We start from the raw sequence: 23,148 nt of genomic DNA, 5'->3' as shown, positions 1-23,148 counted from the left end.
TTTTGTGTGACATATCTCTGTGATTTAATTGCATAAAAATTCAAAGTTGGAAAATTGCGAAATTTTCAAAATTTTCGCCAAATTTCCGTTTTTTTTCACAAATAAACGCAGGTAATATCAAAGAAATTTTACCACTATCATGAAGTACAATATGTCACGAGAAAACAATGTCAGAATCACTGGGATCCGTTGAAGCGTTCTAGAGTTATAACCTCATAAAGGGACAGTGGTCAGAATTGTAAAAATTGGCCCGGACCATAACGTGCAAACCACCCTTGGGGGTAAAGGGGTTAAGCATGGCTCAAACAATAAATGGAGAAAAGTCTGGTCATGTTAGACAACATCGGCCGTTTATTGAAACCGATCAGTTTACAGGTACACATCATACATTATTCACTGTGACAACATACAGACATGTAGGTCTTAAAGCGATTAACCGTTCACTTGCTGGGCAATCTGCCGCAGATCTGTAGTAAAGCCAGGTTATATTGTCGTCCAGGTAGATATGTAATTTTTTTGGTGAACACATCAGCCATCCACATTTTGGTTAATTTCATATCATAGAAATATTCCAGATGGCTGTACAGTAATGGATCAGGTTGGTATCGGATGCAACGTTAAATAATAAAGCTGCCACTAAAAAAAACAAAAAGATTAAAAAAAAAAAATCTACAATAATTAATGTGTTCACACATCAGCCATCAGGTCTGGTCCATAATTTGGGCCTGGAGATGCTCTACGAGTCATGGGATTCTCTGGCGGACACAAGAGTTTTGGGGATTCCAGAAGTAACGGAGCAAGGAAGAACGCTAAAATATGGGTGCACGTCAGCCCATGGGTGCTATATTGCAGAATTAGACCAAGAGCATCCATAACGAAACTAAGGGCTCGTTCAGACGTCTGTTTACTACGTACGGGTCCTATATATTGTTTTTCATGGACAGAACTTGTACCTTTTGGGGGTCTATGGGGCTCCTCACACATCCAATTTTTTGGGGGGCAGGGACATGTACAATGTTGGGCTAAGTGCACCAAAAAAATAAATCAGCACTGGTACGCCATCGGAGTGTGGCCCATTTTTCACCAACTGTTTGATTGGAAATTTTTTTTCATTCCCCTTATTCCTAATCCAAAAAAAGTTAATGAAACTCTGAGGGCGTAGTCAGACAGCCGTATAACATGGATGACGATCACATCGCTGTGCGTGGACTGGCCGGTGGCTCTCCTCAACCGAGAATGACAGCTGCATAGAAATACACACTTTCACGCTCAGGAGAGCCGCCAGCCAGACACGCTTTCACGCTCAGGAGGGCCGCCAGCCAGACACGCTTTCACGCTCAGGAGGGCCGCCAGCCAGACACGCTTTCACGCTCAGGAGGGCTGCCAGCCAGACACGCTTTCACGCTCAGGAGGGCCGCCAGCCAGACACGCTTTCACGCTCAGGAGAGCCGCCAGCCAGACACGCTTTCACGCTCAGGAGGGCCGCCAGCCAGACACGCTTTCACGCTCAGGAGGGCCGCCAGCCAGACACGCTTTCACGCTCAGGAGGGCCGCCAGCCAGACACGCTTTCACGCTCAGGGCCGCCAGCCAGACACGCTTTCACGCTCAGGAGGGCCGCCAGCCAGACACGCTTTCACGCTCAGGAGAGCCGCCAGCCAGACACACTTCATGCTCAGGAGAGCCGCCAGCCAGTCCATGCAGAGCAATGCGATCGTCCGTGTTATACGGCCATCTCACTAAAGGATAATACAGTACCATGAAAATCTTTAATGCTTTCACGATGAGATGTCGGGGAGGGGTAACGATTGAAATCTCCTTTTTCCCCCCTTCTGTGCTGTCATAGTGCAGTCATGTGAGATTTCAGTTTTCTCAAAAAGTTGTTGGGCATCACGTCCCTAGGAACCAGATTGTCAGTAAGTATCTGAAAAAGCAGAAATGCCAACGAACCACAAGCAGACAAGGGGCAAAATGGTATTCAAGAGTCCTTTACACCTCCCCCGCTGTAATATTAACCATGTGTTTGCAAAAATAAGCTTAGGTTACATTTAATGAACCAAATTATTTTTTCAACCAATATACTAAAGGGGTGAAAAAAAAAAATTGCCATGGTTTTTGAACCCATGTGATGAAAAAATTAAATTTTTTAATACGTATGCGTGAACTTATCCTAAGGGATCGGAGCGTAGTTTAAGCTTGGTCTAGCCTTAACGCAACTGAGAGATGAAAAATGGCGGCAAGTCTGAATTTTACGGTAAGGAGAGCCTCACAGCAAAAGTCGCCCCCTTATTCTCACACTATCAAGGGGTATTTACTAGTGATAAGCGAACGTTTCCAGATAAGGTGTTATCTGAGCATGCTCAGGTGCTAAACGGTTGACTTCCGCATGCTCGAAAAATACGTTTGAGTCCCCGCGTCTGCGTGTCTTGCAGATGTCGAACAGCCGAGGGGACTCAAACGTATTTTTCGAGCATGCCAGTCATCAGGTTAGCACTCGAGCATGCACCTTATCCAAAAACGTTCGCTCATCACTAGTTTTTACACACAGTTTAAGTACCGCTTAGCTTTTTCGGTCAATTATATTGTATCTGTGACGTGTCGATTAAAACAAAGATCCATCAAAATGTGATTTTTTTTTTTTTTAAGTGCAAAAATGGCGCGATGTCTATCTAAAGCTAACACAAGGCGCACAAGACCATACCATTTTTCGGCAATGCTTTACAAGGTACAAATAATTATATAAAAAAAAAAAAACAAGAAAACATTGAGTAAATAACAAAACGTAAAATTATACAAATAAAAAAGGCATCAATGTGATTGCAAAAGAAGCATTAACGCTTCCGGGGCAGAAAGCACAACATTTACAGTAACAAAAACATCAGAAAAAAAAAAAAACACCATTGACCTAAATTATCAGCAAACTGTAAATAAAAACCTACAGCCGCCTGAGTGCACATCACATGCGGCTAAAAGCTTGCATAGACGAAGGTGGGGGAGGGGGGATTGAACCGTTCTTGGGAGGGTGCAGGATTCGGAAAAGGAGGGTCCGAGATGAAATGGTCAAATGCTTCTATTCTCCTGGGCTCGCAGGTCACGGGAATAATGGAAAGCTGGGAGGTGGTGTCAGGCTTAGCGTAACTTCAGGTCATCTCCGCTGCCCAGCCCGGAGGTGGGATCCTGTTGCCGCCGAGCCTACACCAGAGAGAAATTCTGTTTAAAGTTAAAAACAGATACGAAGACCAAGGGCATGATATACACAAGCAGATACAGGAAGACGCCCGATCATCTGATGGATGGCGCCACACTGCACAAATGGCACAGCGCCATGCGCTGTGTAGTGGCCATGAATGGTATTGCAAGGGAGCTTGCAATACCAATTGTGGCCCCTGCACAATGCATGGCGCAGTGTCACCTGCAGATCAACGTCGTACCTTCAATCAGCTGATCGGTCAGGGTTTCGGGACATGTCCTCCCCATCCCCCCATTTATTTGATATTAAGGACCTACCCTATGCATAAGTGATCAATATTGAAGTTCCAGAACCAGTTCTAGCTTCAGCCACTTTTTAATAACTGTAGTCTGCTCTAGTAGAATTACAGCTAGAAAAGTAGCCATAGACCCCATTACAACTAATGCACAGAGATATCCATCTATCTATATATACACACATATATAGATAGATACACACACACACACACACACACACACACACACACTGCTCAAAAAAATAAAGGGAACACTTAAACGACAGAATATAACTCCCAGTAAATCAAACTTCTGTGAAATCAAACTGTCCACTTAGGAAGCAACACTGTTTGACAATCAATTTCACATTTGTGCAAATGGAATAGACAACAGATGGAAATTCTTGGCAATCATCAAGACACTCAATAAAAGAGTGGTTCTGCAGGTGGGACCACAGACCACATCTCAGTACCAATGCTTTCTGGCTGATGTTTTGGATGTTGGTTGTGCTTTTCACACTCATGGTAGCATGAGATGGACTCTACAACCCACACAAGTGGCTCAGGTAGTGCAGCTCATCCAGGATGGCACATCAATGCGAGCTGTGGCAAGAAGGTTTCCTGTGTCTGTCAGCGTAGTGTCCAGAGGCTGGAGGCGCTACCAGGAGACAGGCCAGTACACCAGGAGACGTGGAGGGGGCAACAACCCAGCAGCAGGACCGCTACCTCAGCCTTTATGCAAGGAGGAGCGCTGCCAGAGCCCTGCAAAATGACCTCCAGCAGGCCACAAATGTGCACAAACGGTTAGAAACAGACTCCATGAGGATGGTCTGAGTGCCTGACGTCCACAGATGGGGGTTGTGCTCACAGCCCAACACCGTGCAGGACGCTTGGAATTTGCCACAGAACACCAGGATTGGCAAATTCACCACTGGCGCCCTGTGCTTTTCACAGATGAAAGCAGGTTCACTCTGAGCACATGTGACAGATGTGACAGAGTCTGGAGACGCCGTGGAGAGCGATCTGCTGCCTGCAACATCCTTCAGCATGATCGGTTTTGGCAGTGGGTCAGTAATGGTGTGGGGTGGCATTTCTTTGGAGGGCCGCACAGCTCTCCATGTCTTCGCCAGAGGTATCCTAACTGCCGTTAGGTACAGAGATGAGATCCTCAGACCCATTGTGAGACCATATGCTGGTGCAGTTGGCCCTGGGTTTCTCCTAATGCAGGACAATGCCAGACCTCATGTGGCTAGAGTGTGTCAGCAGTTCCCGCAAGATGAAGGCATTGAAGCTATGGACTGGCCCACCCGTTCCCCAGACCAGAATCCGATTGAACACATCTGGGACATCGTGTCTCGCACCATCCACCAACGTCACGTTGCACCACAGACTGTCCAGGAGTTGGCGGGATGCTTTAGTCCAGGTCTCGGAGGAGATCCCTCAGGAGACCATCCGCCGCCTCATCAGGAGCATGCCCAGGCGTTGTAGGGAGGTCATACAGGCACGTGGAGGCCACACACACTACTAAGCATCATTTCCTTGTCATGAGGCATTTCCTCTGAAGTTGGATCAGCCTGTAACTTAATTTTCCACTTTGATTTTGAGCATCATTCCAACTCCAGATCTCCGTCGGATATTAGTTGTGATTTACACTGATAATTTTTAAGTTTTATTGTTCTCAACACATTCCACTATGTAATGAATTAAGATTTACAACTGGAATATTCATTCAGCGATATCTAGGATGTGGGATTTTAGTGCTCCCTTTATTTTTTTGAGCAGTGAAATTATATACATATATATATATATATATATATATATATATATATATATATATATATATATATATATATATATATATATATATATATATATATATATATATATATTACACTCACTGGCCACTTTATTACGTACACCTGTCCAACTTCTTGTTAACACTTAATTTCTAATCAGCCAATCACATGGCGGCAACTCAGTGCATTTAGGCATGTAGACATGGTCAAGACAATCTCCTGCAGTTCAAACCGAGCCTCAGTATGGGGAAGAAAGGTGATTTGAGTGCCTTTGAACGTGGCATGGTTGTTGGTGCCAGAAGGGCTGGTCTGAGTATTTCAGAAACTGCTGATCTACTGGGATTTTCACGCACAACCATCTCTAGGGTTTACAGAGAATGGTCCGAAAAAGAAAAAAAATCCAGTGAGCGGCAGTTCTGTGGGCGGAAATGCCTTGTTGATGCCAGAGGTCAGAGGAGAATGGGCAGACTGGTTCGAGCTGATAGAAAGGCAACAGTGACTCAAATCGCCACCCGTTACAACCAAGGTAGGCCTAAGAGCATCTCTGAATGCACAGTGCGTCGAACTTTGAGGCAGATGGGCTACAGCAGCAGAAGACCACACCGGGTACCACTCCTTTCAGCTAAGAACAGGAAACTGAGGCTACAATTTGTACAAGCTCATCGAAATTGGACAGTAGAAGATTGGAAAAACGTTGCTTGGTCTGATGAGTCTCGATTTCTGCTGCGACATTCGGATGGTAGGGTCAGAATTTGGCGTAAACAACATGAAAGCATGGATCCATCCTGCCTTGTATGGAGCATCTTTGGGATGTGCAGCCGACAAATCTGCGGCAACTGTGTGATGCCATCATGTCAATATGGACCAAAATCTCTGAGGAATGCTTCCAGCACCTTGTTGAATCTATGCCACGAAGAATTGAGGCAGTTCTGAAGGCAAAAGGGGGTCCAACCCGTTACTAGCATGGTGTACCTAATAAAGTGGCCGGTGAGTGTATATATATATATATATATACACACACACACACACACACACACACACACATTGATATTGTAGTACTTGCATGAATTGTGACAGGGTATATTTAATAAACAAAAATTTGGAAATTACTTTACATTAATTTTATTACACATTTATACATTCATTTATTACAGTATTTTTCACCCAATCCTGCACTTAAACATCTGATCAGGGGGCGCTATAATCTCATCAGTTTTCTGTTATGTGCATTACTGCAATCTGAAATCACAAGTTCATACACTGTGGTAAGGAAAGGGGCCGAGCCTGCTGCGGAGGAAAGGAAAAATAGGCGGCTGAGGCAGCAATAGCTATTAGAGGAAGGATGGAGAACATTTGGTTAGTAAGAAAAAAGCGGGAGCAGTAGCTTTCAAATAGCAGCACAGGGAAAAAGTAACTGCTTTTAGGAATTAAGACTTTTCTCTTCTTTGAGGCATCATAACTAATTAATATGCATGTCGTAATATCAAGCCGCATATATAATCCATATCAAAATGTTAAATAACTTAAAATACACCAAATTACTTTTCTAGTACTGAACTTTTCGCTTGCTCAAAAAAATACAAATGTATTTACCGTATATACTCGAGTATAAGCCGACCCGAGTATAAGCCGACCCCCAAATTTTGCCACAAAAAACTGGGAAAACTTATTGACTCGAGTATAAGCCTAGGGTGGAAAATGCAGCAGCTACCGGTAAATTTCAAAAGTAAAAATAGATACCAATAAAAGTAAAATTAATTGAGACATCAGTAGTTACTGGTTATTGAATATCCATATTGAATCAGGAGCCCCATATAATGTTCCATACAGATCATGAAGGGCCCCATAAGATGCTCCATACAAAATACGCCCCATATAATCCTGCACAAATGATGCTCCACACATTAGGGGCCCCATGAGATGCTCCACACATTAGGGGCCCCATGAGATGCTCCACACATTAGGGGCCCCATGAGATGCTCCACACATTAGGGGCCCCATGAGATGCTCCACACATCATGCCTCATAAGATGCTCCTCATTATTATGCCCCATAAGATGCTCCACACATCATGCCCCATAAGATGCTCCTCATATTATGCCCCATGAGATGCTCCACACATTTGCCCCATTTGCTGGTGCTGCGATTAAAAAAAATAAAATAAATCACATACTCACCTCTCTTCGCTCAGGCCCCCGGCACTTGCGATAGTCACCTTCCACGTTCCATCACTGCGCGCTGCTCTGTCTTCCATCCTCCGCACTGACTGTTCAGGCCGAGGGTGGCGCGCACACTAATCGCGTCATCGCGCCCTCTGACCTGAACAGTCACAGCCAGAGGACGGAAGAAAGAGCAGCGCGCAGCGATGGAACGGGGGACAGGTGACTATCGCGCAATGCTCCCCCTCCCCTGATATACTTACCTGCTCCCGGCGCGGTCCCTGGCAGCGTCTCACTGTTAGATGGTCTCCGGGAGCCGGCGGCATCAGCGGTCACGTACCGCACATTACAGTCATGAATATGCGTGCATATTCATGACTTTAATGAGCTGTACCACGTGACCGCTGAACACAGGAAGAGCTGCCCGGAGACCATCGGAGATGCAGGGACAGCGCCAGGAACAGGTGAGTATATCACAGCCGCCGCTCCCCCTCACCCGCCGACCCCACACCGACACTGACTCAAGTATAAGCCGAGAGGGTCACTTTCAGCCCAAAAAAGAGGGCTGAAAATCTCGGCTTATACTCGAGTATATACGGTAAATAACTTGGGGAAAAAAACCTTCCGTTGCAATGCAGAAATGACCACTGCCCTCACAAAGTCAGTTTTGGTAAAGTGACTCCCTGTAGGCAAAGTGGGTGGCAAAGTGGGTGGCAGATTGTGACCAGCCCTCGGATTTGAGCAGAGGGGGAGGGTATGTAGTACTGCCACATAAGCAGCTGTTTTGTTATACACAGTTGGGGCTCTCTCAGCCATGTATCAGTAGCCAGGGTGTGTTCTGTTTAGTTAGAACCTGGTCATGGCTAGGGACTTATGTTTAGAAGTTTGTTTTGGTGCTGTGCAACCTGTGGAAAGCAATAATAACTGCATTGCCTGTGTGAACACTACCCAAGTTCAAAGTCTGAAAAAGCAGCTAGTTTATGCCACCATGACTTCTCCTATAATGCATCTACCAGACATTACATGTCCCGCCCCTCAGATTTGGCACCCACTGCTCATGCACACAAGAAGTAGTTATTTCTAAGGGGTACTGACCAGTTAAGGGCAGCGCGGTCGTAAAACTCTCACCTCCATTTCCTCCCGGTGAGAGCGATCTCTGTCTTCAAACTCACGGGTTCTCCTGCGAGCTTCCTCAAAGGCCTGTTGCGCCAGGGCGTCCTCGTGCTAAGAGCGAACAAGAACCATATTCAGTATGCCAACTTTCCAGAACTACGAGCTGGCTGCACCCAAAAATAATATTAAGTAATTCTGGGTTCTCAGAGCAAGCGGTATAATGACTGTGCACTCAGTGGCTATTATTAAATACTTCCCACGTGGTGTTACACAACGCAGCGGCACAAAATACAAGCGCGCGCTGGGGTTGGGGGGTGTATACTACTAACCTGCGCTCTGTCTTCATCAAACTCTAAGCAGCCCATCCCGTCCAACCGCTGGAGGTCTATCCATCCTCTCCACATGACGCACACCCCATTCAGGATCATCGGAGCCTTTAAATGGACCTGAAACAGCGCCAGGGGTCCCGATTAATATCATCCTAAATCCCTCACATATTACACCTTTAAAAGACCACCCACTGTCTTGAGTGCGGGCGACACAGGACTCAGTCCAAAAATACATGTTATTCTCTATCAATAAGATGGTGATAATAGGGATCGGAAAGCTGGGAACCACAACGATCACGAGAACAGGGCTCTGTGACCCCAAAAACAGGTTTTGCAGCCCCTGTCCTGAGATCTGGCACACTCAGAAATCACAACCATTTACTGTGGGCCACGTGCCAAGGACTCCAGGATTAATGAGGAATTCAGCGGGTGCAGAACTATGGGGAAATTTGAGCTCGAGTTGGATAAGGGCCGAGGAAAGTGGTTTCATCAATTAACCGAGTAACTGCTGCACAGATCTGACTCCCATTATTCACGCGAAGACCCCGAAGCAGTCACAGAACGCCTGCCAAGGTAAGACCATGAACCTCATAATAAGGAACGGCATTATTAAGCCGTAAAACCCATCTTGGAATTTATTTATTTTTTTATTAAATGCATGCAACTGGGGCTAACAAAATTTTTGTTTGACAATTGGGTTTTAATAAAAATGTTGCACCATTTCCTATCTATGGCCTCTGTGCTGTATGGTCTACTGCTGGCTGTACGAAGAGCTAACTGAGTATCACTCAGCGAGCTCGCCATGATGGTTTGATGGACACAATAGCTGCTTCTAATCATTGCAGTAACTTAGGAATCCATGGTTACGACCACTAATAATTAACTATCGCTACATGTGTGGCCATAACCATGGTTACCCAAGATACTGTAATGTCCTGCACATAAGCAACATAGCAAATCAGAAGAACTATACATTTCTATTGGAAGTACTTACACCAATGATTGTTAACTTTCTGCCTATGCACAGCGTACACAAAAATCTGCCAATCGGTGGGGGCGTGGCTGTAGTACCCGGCAGCAGTTTTACTAGTCCTGTAGTGATAATCTCCTGCTAGTTTTTACAATGATTTTATAAACACTACATTGAACAACCCAGTGTGTGACATTGCTGGAACCAGGCTCTCTCGGATTACAAAGCAAAACCTGATGACAGATTCCCTTTAACTCTTACTTTATGCTGGAGAAGGGATGTCAAGCTCAAATATACAGAGGGTCAAAATTAAAAGTTTTGACAAAGCGGCAGGCTAGCCTTGATATTTATCAAAAAAAAAAAGTCTACAATTGACAAAGTTTTTCCTTATCAAATATGATGAACCTTTTCATATGGAAACAAAGGGTTTGATCCACGAACAAAGCACATTTTAATGACTAGATCTTAGTATATTGGAATAGTATAATGTGTTATGTAATGGCTGTAGAAAGCAAATGGCTCAATGGCCTAATTTAAATAACAGTAATAAAAGATAAAAAACCTTGAGTAATGCAGATATAATAAAGTATGATGCCTGTACAAGTGTCCCCCAAACACAATGATACCACCACATGAACAGCATGATTATCCTAGCGTAGCCACCACCACCTGGCAAAGTATAATGGACACCACAATGTACTCCATACAGTATAATGAGCCCTATATTGCCTTCCATACAGTATTATGGGCCCCATATAGTCCTCTATATAGTATAAAGGCCCCACAGTCCTCCATACAGCATGATGGGCCCTGCATTTCCTTCCATAAAGTATCATGGCCCCACATAGTCCTCCATATAGCATGATGGGCCCTGCATTTCCTTCCATAAAGTATAATGGCCTCATATAGTCCTCCATATAGTATGATGGGCCCTGCACTGCCTTCCATTAAGTATAACGGCCTCACATAGTCCTCCATATGGTATGATGGGCCCTGAATTGCCTTCCATAAAGTATAACGGCCCCACATAGTCCTCCATACAGCATGATGGGCCCTGCATTGCCTTCCATAAAGTATAATGGCCCCACATAGTCCTCCATATAGTAAGATGGGCCCTGCATTGCCTTCCATAAAAGTATAATGGCCTCATATAGTGCTCCATATAGTATGATGGGCCCTGCATTGCCTTCCATAAATTATAACGGTCTCACGTAGCCCTCCATATAGTAGGATGGGCCCTGCATTGCCTTCCATAAATTATAACGGTCTCACATAGTGATCCATACAGAATAATGGCCCCATCTGGCTTCATGGGTCAAATTAACTCACACCAAAGTTTGACGTGTGTGCTAGAGGGACATATTTTTTTAGGGAAAAGTTAATACTGTTTAGGACAATTGCTACTCCCATAACTACCACAAAATAAAAATATAGAGCTACTGCGAGTTTGATTGATCCATGCAGACATCAGTTTGTGTAGCTGGTCCTGGAGAGTCGGAGCAGGTTCTATTCTCATCAGATTTTGTGGATCAGACTCTGCCAAGAAAGTCTACGAGGATCCGTGTAAAACGGAAGGCAGACTTCGTACTTCGGAGTTCTAACTGATCACTGCTAAGGCTCAACTAGGATGACAATTGAGAAAAGTCATCCACTTTCTCTTGGATGGTAACTAACAGGTGTGACCGAAGCCTTAGTGCTTCACGAAGGTTCACCTGCTGGCTTAGACGCCATGTGATACAGTTGACTATTAGAAATGATTATAATTATTGTAATAAACGATACAATATCCCCATTGCTCCCCACAAAATGTAATTTATTATGTCTCCAAATGACTGCTTACGATTCCACCTTCCATTATAACAGAAATCCCATCATTTTGTGGATGACAGTGATTAATCGGTGCAGAGAGCGAGGTCCGGTGATGGATCGGGTGCTCGGTGTGTTAACTAAAAGGCAGTAGAGTTTCATGACAGGCGTGTTCATGGATGTGATACTTCGGTAGAAAAAAAAAAAAAAGAAGAGGAGGGGAAAAAACTAATGTGGATCACAAAGAACGCGCCAACCGTATCTCTGCCACACCGGTTTCCTTCACAAAGTGAGCAGAGACGTTCCTTCTGATAAGGCAGACCACACACAACTATATACTAGGACCAAACACTCCAACACCCTCTGAAGGGGTATTCTACAACCCCCCAGGAAGAGAGTTTGGGTTTCCTGCCACTGTGAAGGAAACTTGAGAGACCACAAGATGGGGGGAGCCTCTGGACATAGCAGAGCAATGAGGAAGTTGAACACAGAAAGCATGAACGCGAGTGTGAAGATAACGGGGTTGTACAATGGTTACACCTGTACCGGTACCAGGGCGGCGCTCTTCATCCTCCTGCTTCTGACGGAATCCCCTGTGCATCAGGTTATCATGGCAGCCTGGTGCGCACTGCAGATGTCACACATCTAGGCGTTTTACACTGGATCAGGTGGCACGCTGCCTGACTATTTAGATAGCGGCATGGATGCCAAGCTAACACATCGCTGACAAACCCAACTCTGCTACACCACAATGCAATGCAACTAGAGGTTGTTAAATCCTCTAAGCCACACGCCGCCAGGCACATCCAGCTCTGCCACCCCAAGGTGCCGCCCAGGCACATCCAACTCTGCCGTCACCCTCTCCCACAGTGCGGTGGGAGAGGGTGAGAGGCTTAGACACGCAATGCGCATGCCCAGGAATCCCAGCCCCGTAGTATGAATAAATCATAAGACACTGCGGGGCTGGGATTCACAGGGAGGGCGCACGTACGCACAGAGGACAGACAGCCAGCGCTCACTGCGCCTGCCCAAGGCAGGAGAAAAGAGCGCAGGCGCCGCATTATTTCAAAATAGCGGCGAGGAGGCGGCGCCAAGAAGATGTGAGTGACGGCCGTGTGGCGTCTGAAGCAGGGGGGAAAGGCCTGCCTCCTTGTCTGAAGACAAGGTATTTAGGACAAATAACAAATCTGATTATTTCGGCAGTTACAGCACCCAGAACTAAAAGAGCCATCTTGTCAGAATGCAGCATTACTGCTTGTTGCGAAACGCGTGTTGGGGTGAGGTGGAACTATGTGCTGACTGCAGGTAGATATTATATTGTCTGGATTTCTATGCACTAGGATTTTCTTGTACTAGAGGCATGCTTAGGCAGCTAGAGGTGTACCAGACAGTGTGAGTTTATAAAGTTACTACTCTGCAAGTGTTATTATGTAATGATGTATATCATTCAGCTTTTCACTTTATGTTAGGGTGCTAGAGCATTTATGCATTTTTTATGATTTCTTCAATAAAAGACTTAATTTACTTTCCTCTGGATCTCTTCGTTGTGGCTGCCTTCTGTTTAACATGAGCAGCTGTGCAGAAAACAATCGAGAAGACTCATCAGGAGGCAGAAATCCCCCTTATAGCCATGAAAGGCAGTGAGTGATGACTGTGAATGGCCAGCAATTATTCCTTCATCAGCCGGCTCTCCATGCCTCAGTCCTCCACTAACAGGACCACGTGCAATAATATATTGGAATGGGGTCATTGTAAGATACCTCTGCAGTAAGCAAGAAGGGGGCCTTTTACATACTATGACAAAATAGGACAAAAAATGATCTTTTATATACAGTACTATGACAAAATAGGACAAAAAATGACCCCCAGCAATTAGATATTCATTAGCTTCCCTGTGAATAAATCATACAGGTACTTGTTATTAAAGCCCCTTTAAGTGCACGTGCACACACAGCTTTTTTCTCCAAAAATTCGGTTTCGATTCTGCCCCCGAATCCAAATCACAAACACCTTAAAACACTTTATAAATATGTCCCATTCAACCCATTTTGTCAGAGGTGGGCAAAAATGGCGCGAGAATGCCAAGCTGCATAGTTTTCACGCAACCCCCAGTTTTTCCAAAATATTGTGACTTTTCACAGCTTTAAAGCCAAAATACTGGCCCAAATATCTGACATCTTCCTCTTTAGCCCGGGTTTTGTCAGCCCTACCTTTCCGGTCTCTCTTTCGAAGTCCACGTAATCCCGGGTGGGAGCCTGGCGAGCCTCCCCCTGCCAGCTTGCTGGGAAAAACTGCAGCGACAGGTTGGTTCCTGTGGCCACGAATGCCTGAAATAGAAAATCAATACACAGCAAGTCAGAGGTGGTCTATGTACGAGGATGACAAATTAAAGGGGTTGTCCATGAAGTTAACACTGGATAGGTCATCAATGGTCAGTATCAAGGGCAAATGTGCGGTAACCAGCCCCTATACAAGCTGGCGGAGCGGGGCAGCTCCACAACTGGGAGCTTTTTGGAGAGGACCCATATTTCTGCGCTGGCCACTTACTGGGGGTCTTACACCCTACATAGGCTGGTGGATAATGGAGGAATGGACATTTCTGGCTCTACGGGTGCACGATGTGCAGGACCACAGGCTCCAGACAGGCGCAGACTTACTATCTCCGAGCGACCGTCCCGGCAGGCGTTCTGGAAGCGGCCCTGTCGCTCCTCATGCGGCCGGTCTCTGAACCCCGTGTACTTGATCTGCAAACACAGGAAAATAAGAAAACAAGTCAAAAAATATGGAAGATGTTTATACACAGAAAACCCAACAGGAAAGAACGAAAAATAACAGAATGTAGAATAACAAAAATAAAAAACATCAAAGCAAATACAGCACGTCCCCCCCACTCTCTATATACCGTACGTCCCCTCTACAGACACTCCATATACCACAAGTCCCCTCCACTCTCTGTATACCGTACGTCCCCTCTACAGACACTCCATATACCACAAGTCCCCCCCACTCTCTATATACCGTATGTCCCCTCTACAGACACTCTATATAGCACACGTCCCCTCCACTCTCTGTATACCGTACGTCCCCCCTCCAGACACTATATACCGCACGTCCCCCCTCCAGACACACTATATACCGCCCGTCCCCCCCACACTCTATATATAGCGCACGTCCCCCCACTCTCTATATAGCGCACGTCCCCCCACACTCTCTATATAGCGCACGTCCCCCCACACTCTCTATATAGCGCACGTCCCCCCCACACTCTCTATATAGCGCACGTCCCCCCCACACTCTCTATATAGCGCACGTCCCCCCCACACTCTCTATATAGCGCACGTCCCCCCCACACTCTCTATATACCGCACGTCCCCCCCACACTCTCTATATACCGCACGTCCCCCCCACACTCTCTATATACCGCACGTCCCCCCCACACTCTCTATATACCGCACGTCCCCCCCACTCTCTATATACCGCACGTCCCCCCCACACTCTCTATATACCGCACGTCCCCCCCACACTCTCTATATAGCGCACGTCCCCCCCACTCTCTTTATACCGCACGTCCCCCCCACACTCTATATAGCGCACGTCCCCCCCCACACTCTCTATATAGCGCACGTCCCCCCCACACTCTCTATATAGCGCACGTCGCACGTCCCCCCCACACTCTCTATATACCGCACGTCCCCCCCACTCTCTTTATACCGCACGTCCCCCCCCCACACTCTCTATATAGCGCACGTTCCCCCCCACACTCTCTATATAGCGCACGTCCCCCCCACACTCTCTATATACCGCACGTCCCCCCCACACTCTCTATATACCGCACGTCCCCCCCACACTCTCTATATAGCGCACGTCCCCCCCACACTCTCTATATAGCGCACGTCCTCCCCATACTCTATATACCGCACGTCCCCCCATACTCTCTATATACCGCACCCCACTCTCTATATAGCGCACGTCCCCCCCACACTCTCTATATAGCGCACGTCCCCCCACACTCTCTATATAGCGCACGTCCCCCCCACACTCTCTATATAGCGCACGTCCTCCCCATACTCTATATACCGCACGTCCCCCCACACTCTCTATATAGCGCACGTCCCCCCCACAATCTCTATATAGCGCACGTCCCCCCCACACTCTCTATATACCGCACGTCCCCCCACACTCTCTATATAGCGCACGTCCTCCCCATACTCTATATACCGCACGTCCCCCCATACTCTCTATATACCGCACCCCACTCTCTATATAGCGCACGTCCCCCCCACACTCTCTATATAGCGCACGTCCCCCCCACACTCTCTATATAGCGCACGTCCCCCCCACACTCTCTATATAGCGCACGTCCCCCCCACACTCTCTATATAGCACACGTCCCCCCCACGCTCTCTATATACCGCACATCCCCCCCACGCTCTCTATATACCGCACATCCCCCCCACGCTCTCTATATAGCGCACGTCCCCCCCACGCTCTCTATATAGCGCACGTCCCCCCCACACACTCTATATACCGCACGTCCCCCCCCACACTCTCTATATACCGCACGTCCCCCCATACTCTCTATATACCGCACCCCACTCTCTATATAGCGCACGTCCCCCCCACACTCTCTATATAGCGCACGTCCCCCCCACACTCTCTATATAGCGCACGTCCCCCCCACACTCTCTATATAGCGCACGTCCCCCCCACACTCTCTATATACCGCACGTCCCCCCACACTCTCTATATAGCGCACGTCCTCCCCATACTCTATATACCGCACGTCCCCCCACACTCTCTATATAGCGCACGTCCCCCCCACACTCTCTATATACCGCACATCCCCCCACACTCTCTATATAGCGCACGTCCTCCCCATACTCTATATACCGCACGTCCCCCCACACTCTCTATATACCGCACGTCCCCCCACACTCTCTATATAGCGCACGTCCTCCCCATACTCTATATACCGCACGTCCCCCCACACTCTCTATATAGCGCACGTCCCCCCCACACTCTCTATATAGCGCACGTCCCCCCCACACTCTTATATAGCGCACGTCCCCCCCACACACTCTATATACCGCACGTCCCCCCCCCACACTCTCTATATACCGCACGTCCCCCCATACTCTCTATATACCGCACCCCACTCTCTATATAGCGCACGTCCCCCCCACACTCTCTATATAGCGCACGTCCCCCCCACACTCTCTATATAGCGCACGTCCCCCCCACACTCTCTATATACCGCACGTCCCCCCACACTCTCTATATAGCGCACGTCCTCCCCATACTCTATATACCGCACGTCCCCCCACACTCTCTATATAGCGCACGTCCCCCCCACACTCTCTATATACCGCACGTCCCCCCACACTCTCTATATAGCGCACGTCCTCCCCATACTCTATATACCGCACGTCCCCCCATACTCTCTATATACCGCACCCCACTCTCTATATAGCGCACGTCCCCCCCACTCTCTATATAGCGCACGTCCCCCCACACTCTCTATATAGCGCACGTCCCCCCCACACTCTCTATATAGCGCACGTCCCCCCCACACTCTCTATATACCGCACGTCCCCCCACACTCTCTATATAGCGCACGTCCTCCCCATACTCTATATACCGCACGTCCCCCCATACTCTATATACCGCACCCCACTCTCTATATAGCGCACGTCCCCCCCACACTCTCTATATAGCGCACGTCCCCCCCACACTCTCTATATAGCGCACGTCCCCCCCACACTCTCTATATAGCGCACGTCCCCCCCACACTCTCTATATAGCACACGTCCCCCCCACGCTCTCTATATACCGCACATCCCCCCCACGCTCTCTATATACCGCACATCCCCCCCACGCTCTCTATATAGCGCACGTCCCCCCCACACTCTCTATATAGCGCACGTCCCCCCCACACACTCTATATACCGCACGTCCCCCCCCACACTCTCTATATACCGCACGTCCCCCCATACTCTCTATATACCGCACCCCACTCTCTATATAGCGCACGTCCCCCCCACACTCTCTATATAGCGCACGTCCCCCCCACACTCTCTATATAGCGCACGTCCCCCCCACACTCTCTATATAGCGCACGTCCCCCCCACACTCTCTATATAGCGCACGTCCCCCCCACACTCTCTATATAGCGCACGTCCCCCCACACTCTCTATATAGCGCACGTCCTCCCCATACTCTATATACCGCACGTCCCCCCACACTCTCTATATAGCGCACGTCCCCCCATACTCTCTATATACCGCACGTCCCCCCCACACTCTCTATATAGCGCACGTCCCCCCCACACTCTTATATAGCGCACGTCCCCCCCACACACTCTATATACCGCACGTCCCCCCCCCACACTCTCTATATACCGCACGTCCCCCCATACTCTCTATATACCGCACCCCACTCTCTATATAGCGCACGTCCCCCCCACACTCTATATAGCGCACGTCCCCCCCACACTCTCTATATAGCGCACGTCCCCCCCACACTCTCTATATACCGCACGTCCCCCCACACTCTCTATATAGCGCACGTCCTCCCCATACTCTATATACCGCACGTCCCCCCACACTCTCTATATAGCGCACGTCCCCCCCACACTCTCTATATACCGCACGTCCCCCCACACTCTCTATATAGCGCACGTCCTCCCCATACTCTATATACCGCACGTCCCCCCATACTCTCTATATACCGCACCCCACTCTCTATATAGCGCACGTCCCCCCCACACTCTCTATATAGCGCACGTCCCCCCACACTCTCTATATAGCGCACGTCCCCCCCACACTCTCTATATAGCGCACGTCCTCCCCATACTCTATATACCGCACGTCCCCCCACACTCTCTATATAGCGCACGTCCCCCCCACACTCTCTATATAGCGCACGTCCCCCCCACACTCTCTATATACCGCACGTCCCCCCACACTCTCTATATAGCGCACGTCCTCCCCATACTCTATATACCGCACGTCCCCCCATACTCTATATACCGCACCCCACTCTCTATATAGCGCACGTCCCCCCCACACTCTCTATATAGCGCACGTCCCCCCCACACTCTCTATATAGCGCACGTCCCCCCCACACTCTCTATATAGCGCACGTCCCCCCCACACTCTTATATAGCGCACGTCCCCCCCACACTCTCTATATAGCGCACGTCCCCCCCACACTCTCTATATAGCACACGTCCCCCCCACGCTCTCTATATACCGCACATCCCCCCCACGCTCTCTATATACCGCACATCCCCCCCACGCTCTCTATATAGCGCACGTCCCCCCCACACTCTCTATATAGCGCACGTCCCCCCCACACACTCTATATACCGCACGTCCCCCCCCACACTCTCTATATACCGCACGTCCCCCCATACTCTCTATATACCGCACCCCACTCTCTATATAGCGCACGTCCCCCCCACACTCTCTATATAGCGCACGTCCCCCCCACACTCTCTATATAGCGCACGTCCCCCCCACACTCTCTATATAGCGCACGTCCCCCCCACACTCTCTATATAGCGCACGTCCCCCCACACTCTCTATATAGCGCACGTCCTCCCCATACTCTATATACCGCACGTCCCCCCACACTCTCTATATAGCGCACGTCCCCCCCACACTCTCTATATACCGCACGTCCCCCCACACTCTCTATATAGCGCACGTCCTCCCCATACTCTATATACCGCACGTCCCCCCACACTCTCTATATACCGCACGTCCCCCCACACTCTCTATATAGCGCACGTCCTCCCCATACTCTATATACCGCACGTCCCCCCACACTCTCTATATACCGCACGTCCCCCCATACTCTCTATATACCGCACCCCACTCTCTATATAGCGCACGTCCCCCCCACACTCTCTATATAGCGCACGTCCCCCCCACACTCTCTATATAGCGCACGTCCCCCCCACACTCTCTATATAGCGCACGTCCCCCCCACACTCTCTATATAGCGCACGTCCCCCCCACACTCTCTATATAGCGCACGTCCCCCCCACACTCTCTATATAGCGCACGTCCCCCCCACACTCTCTATATAGCGCACGTCCCCCCCACACTCTCTATATAGCGCACGTCCCCCCCACACTCTCTATATAGCGCACGTCCTCCCCATACTCTATATACCGCACGTCCCCCCACACTCTCTATATAGCGCACGTCCCCCCCACACTCTCTATATAGCGCACGTCCCCCCCACACTCTCTATATACCGCACGTCCCCCCACACTCTCTATATAGCGCACGTCCTCCCCATACTCTATATACCGCACGTCCCCCCATACTCTATATACCGCACCCCACTCTCTATATAGCGCACGTCCCCCCCACACTCTCTATATAGCGCACGTCCCCCCCACACTCTCTATATAGCGCACGTCCCCCCCACACTCTCTATATAGCGCACGTCCCCCCCACACTCTCTATATAGCGCACGTCCCCCCCACACTCTCTATATAGCACACGTCCCCCCCACGCTCTCTATATACCGCACATCCCCCCCACGCTCTCTATATACCGCACATCCCCCCCACGCTCTCTATATAGCGCACGTCCCCCCCACACTCTCTATATAGCGCACGTCCCCCCCACACACTCTATATACCGCACGTCCCCCCCCACACTCTCTATATACCGCACGTCCCCCCATACTCTCTATATACCGCACCCCACTCTCTATATAGCGCACGTCCCCCCCACACTCTCTATATAGCGCACGTCCCCCCCACACTCTCTATATAGCGCACGTCCCCCCCACACTCTCTATATAGCGCACGTCCCCCCCACACTCTCTATATAGCGCACGTCCCCCCACACTCTCTATATAGCGCACGTCCTCCCCATACTCTATATACCGCACGTCCCCCCACACTCTCTATATAGCGCACGTCCCCCCCACACTCTCTATATAGCGCACGTCCTCCCCATACTCTATATACCGCACGTCCCCCCACACTCTCTATATACCGCACGTCCCCCCACACTCTCTATATAGCGCACGTCCTCCCCATACTCTATATACCGCACGTCCCCCCACACTCTCTATATACCGCACGTCCCCCCATACTCTCTATATACCGCACCCCACTCTCTATATAGCGCACGTCCCCCCCACACTCTCTATATAGCGCACGTCCCCCCCACACTCTCTATATAGCGCACGTCCCCCCCACACTCTCTATATAGCGCACGTCCCCCCCACACTCTCTATATAGCGCACGTCCCCCCCACACTCTCTATATAGCGCACGTCCCCCCCACACTCTCTATATAGCGCACGTCCCCCCCACACTCTCTATATAGCGCACGTCCTCCCCATACTCTATATACCGCACGTCCCCCCACACTCTCTTTATACCGCACCCCACTCTCTATATACCACCAGTTCGGTGTTTCCAGCTCTCACCTCACATTCACGACTCAATTTCCGGAAGAATTCCTCATTCTCGAACTTGCTTCTCTGATCCGGCACCACCCGCGGCATCCTTACCACCAGCCCAGGTTAAGGAACCACGTCCCTGTCACTCCCCGGGTCACCGCGCTCTGGGAGTCTCCCGCCCGGTGGTGGTCGCCGTTCTTAGGCTCCACCCCTTTCCTGCCCAGCGCTTGGCCCCGCCCATACAATCACGTCCCTGACGTCTCATCTGTAGCTCCGCCCCCCGCATCTCTGCTTTGTGACGTCACAGACAGTGAGGTAGCGGCCGTGCGGTGAGCGCGCTCCTGTCACGTGATGCTGCCTCAGTAATATCAGTCAGTCAGCATCTCCCTGTGTGAGCGGGGTCTCTATGGACAACCTGTTTGGTAAAGAGTTGCTTCTCCCCTTCACCCCCGGGCCAGTTTTCACCTACCTGATCTGGCTACATTTTACAATTCTGACCAGTGTCTATGAGGTAATATCTCTGGAACACTTCAATATAGCCCACTGATTCTGAGACTGTATTTTGTGGCATATTAGTCTTCATGCTAGTTTCAGATTTAAGGCGACTTTTTTTTTGCATTTAGTTGTACATAGTACTTTATTGGGTGCCCACATGGTACTCTATGGGGTTGCCGCATTATACTCTATAAGGGCTGCAGTATACCATATGGGGGCTGTAGTATACGGACCATGGGGAGTGTATTATACTATATGGAACCTGCGGTACGCTATATGGAGGACCATGAGTGCATTTTACTGTATAGAGGACTATGGGGAGTGCATTATACTATATAGAGGACTATGGGGAGTGCATTATACTGTATAGAGGACTACGGGAGTGCATTATACTGTATAGAGGACTATGGGGAGTGCATTATACTGTATAGAGGACTATGGGGAGTGCATTATACTATATAGAGGACTATGGGGAGTGCATTATACTGTATAGAGGACCATGAGTGCATTATACTATATAGAGGACTATGGGGAGTGCATTATACTGTATAGAGGACTACGGGAGTGCATTATACTGTATAGAGGACTATGGGGAGTGCATTATACTGTATAGAGGACTATGGGGAGTGCATTATACTATATAGAGGACTATGGGGAGTGCATTATACTGTATAGAGGACTATGGGGAGTGCATTATACTATATAGAGGACTATGGGGAGTGCATTATACTGTATAGAGGACTATGGGGAGTGCATTATACTATATAGAGGACTATGGGGAGTGCATTATACTGTATAGAGGACCATGAGTGCATTATACTATATAGAGGACTATGGGGAGTGCATTATACTGTATAGAGGACTACGGGAGTGCATTATACTGTATAGAGGACTATGGGGAGTGCATTATACTGTATAGAGGACTATGGGGAGTGCATTATACTATATAGAGGACTATGGGGAGTGCATTATACTGTATAGAGGACTATGGGGAGTGCATTGGACTATGGGGGGTGTATTATACTATATGGAGGACTATGACATGTGTATTAAAGTATATGGAGGGATGTGGGGCATATTATACTAGGTGGAGGACTATGGGATGTGCATTATACAATATGGAGCACTATGGGGTGTATTAGACTATGTGGAGGACTAGGGTGTATTATACTATGTGGAGGACTATGGGGTGTATTATACTGTATGGAGGACTACGGGGTGTATTATATGTGGAGCACTGTGGGGTGTATAATATTTTGTAGAGGACTATGGGGTGTATTATACTGTATGGAGGACTATGGGGTGTATTATATTATGTGGAGCACTGTGAGGTGTATTATATTCTGTAGAGGACTATGGGGTGTATTATACTGTATGGAGGACTATGGGGTGTATTATACTGTATGGAGGACTGTGGGGTGTATTATACTATGTGGAGGACTGTGGGGTGTATTATACTATGTGGAGGACTGTGGGGTGTATTATACTATGTGGAGGACTGTGGGGTGTATTATACTATGTGGAGGACTGTGGGGTGTATTATACTATGTGGAGGACTGTGGGGTGTATTATACTAAACAAGCAAAGTGC

The 23,148-nt window shown here is 48.6% G+C and overlaps 1 protein-coding gene across 4 annotated transcripts; it reads right to left on the bottom strand.

Moving 5' to 3' along the window:
* Positions 1–328: 328 nt before the first annotated feature.
* Positions 329–21,330, bottom strand: CBFB (core-binding factor subunit beta). Of its 4 annotated transcripts, none has more exons than XM_077288300.1 (6): positions 21,091–21,297; positions 14,293–14,379; positions 13,846–13,962; positions 8,860–8,976; positions 8,546–8,641; positions 329–3,190 (listed from the first exon to the last, which is right to left on the bottom strand). In XM_077288300.1, the coding sequence occupies exons 1-6, from the start codon at positions 21,166–21,168 to the stop codon at positions 3,128–3,130; spliced, it is 558 nt and encodes a 185-aa protein (XP_077144415.1). In that variant the 5' UTR covers positions 21,169–21,297; the 3' UTR covers positions 329–3,127. The 4 variants fall into 4 exon arrangements, with proteins under 4 accessions (XP_077144415.1, XP_077144416.1, XP_077144418.1 ...); XM_077288301.1 differs by having other exon boundaries at positions 1,728–3,190; positions 8,513–8,641; XM_077288303.1 differs by having other exon boundaries at positions 2,642–3,208; positions 21,091–21,330.
* Between the last annotated feature and the right edge of the window lie 1,818 nt (positions 21,331–23,148).

This window comes from Ranitomeya variabilis, chromosome 2 (genome assembly GCF_051348905.1).
Source record: "Ranitomeya variabilis isolate aRanVar5 chromosome 2, aRanVar5.hap1, whole genome shotgun sequence".
In the NCBI taxonomy this organism is placed as follows: Eukaryota; Metazoa; Chordata; class Amphibia; order Anura; family Dendrobatidae; genus Ranitomeya; species Ranitomeya variabilis.
The sequence above is the reverse complement of the archived record's forward strand: the minus strand, read 5'-3'. Positions and strand labels throughout refer to the sequence as shown.

Bases quoted from the DNA above. Each gene is read 5' to 3' on its own strand.
- CBFB (XM_077288300.1), bottom strand. From the start codon at position 21,168: ATGCCGCGGGTGGTGCCGGATCAGAGAAGCAAGTTCGAGAATGAGGAA. The intron at 14,380-21,090 runs GTGAGAGCTGGA...CTGTGTTTGCAG, and splicing joins AATTGAGTCGTGAATGTGAG to ATCAAGTACACGGGGTTCAG. The intron at 13,963-14,292 runs GTAAGTCTGCGC...TTTCTATTTCAG, and splicing joins GGGACGGTCGCTCGGAGATA to GCATTCGTGGCCACAGGAAC.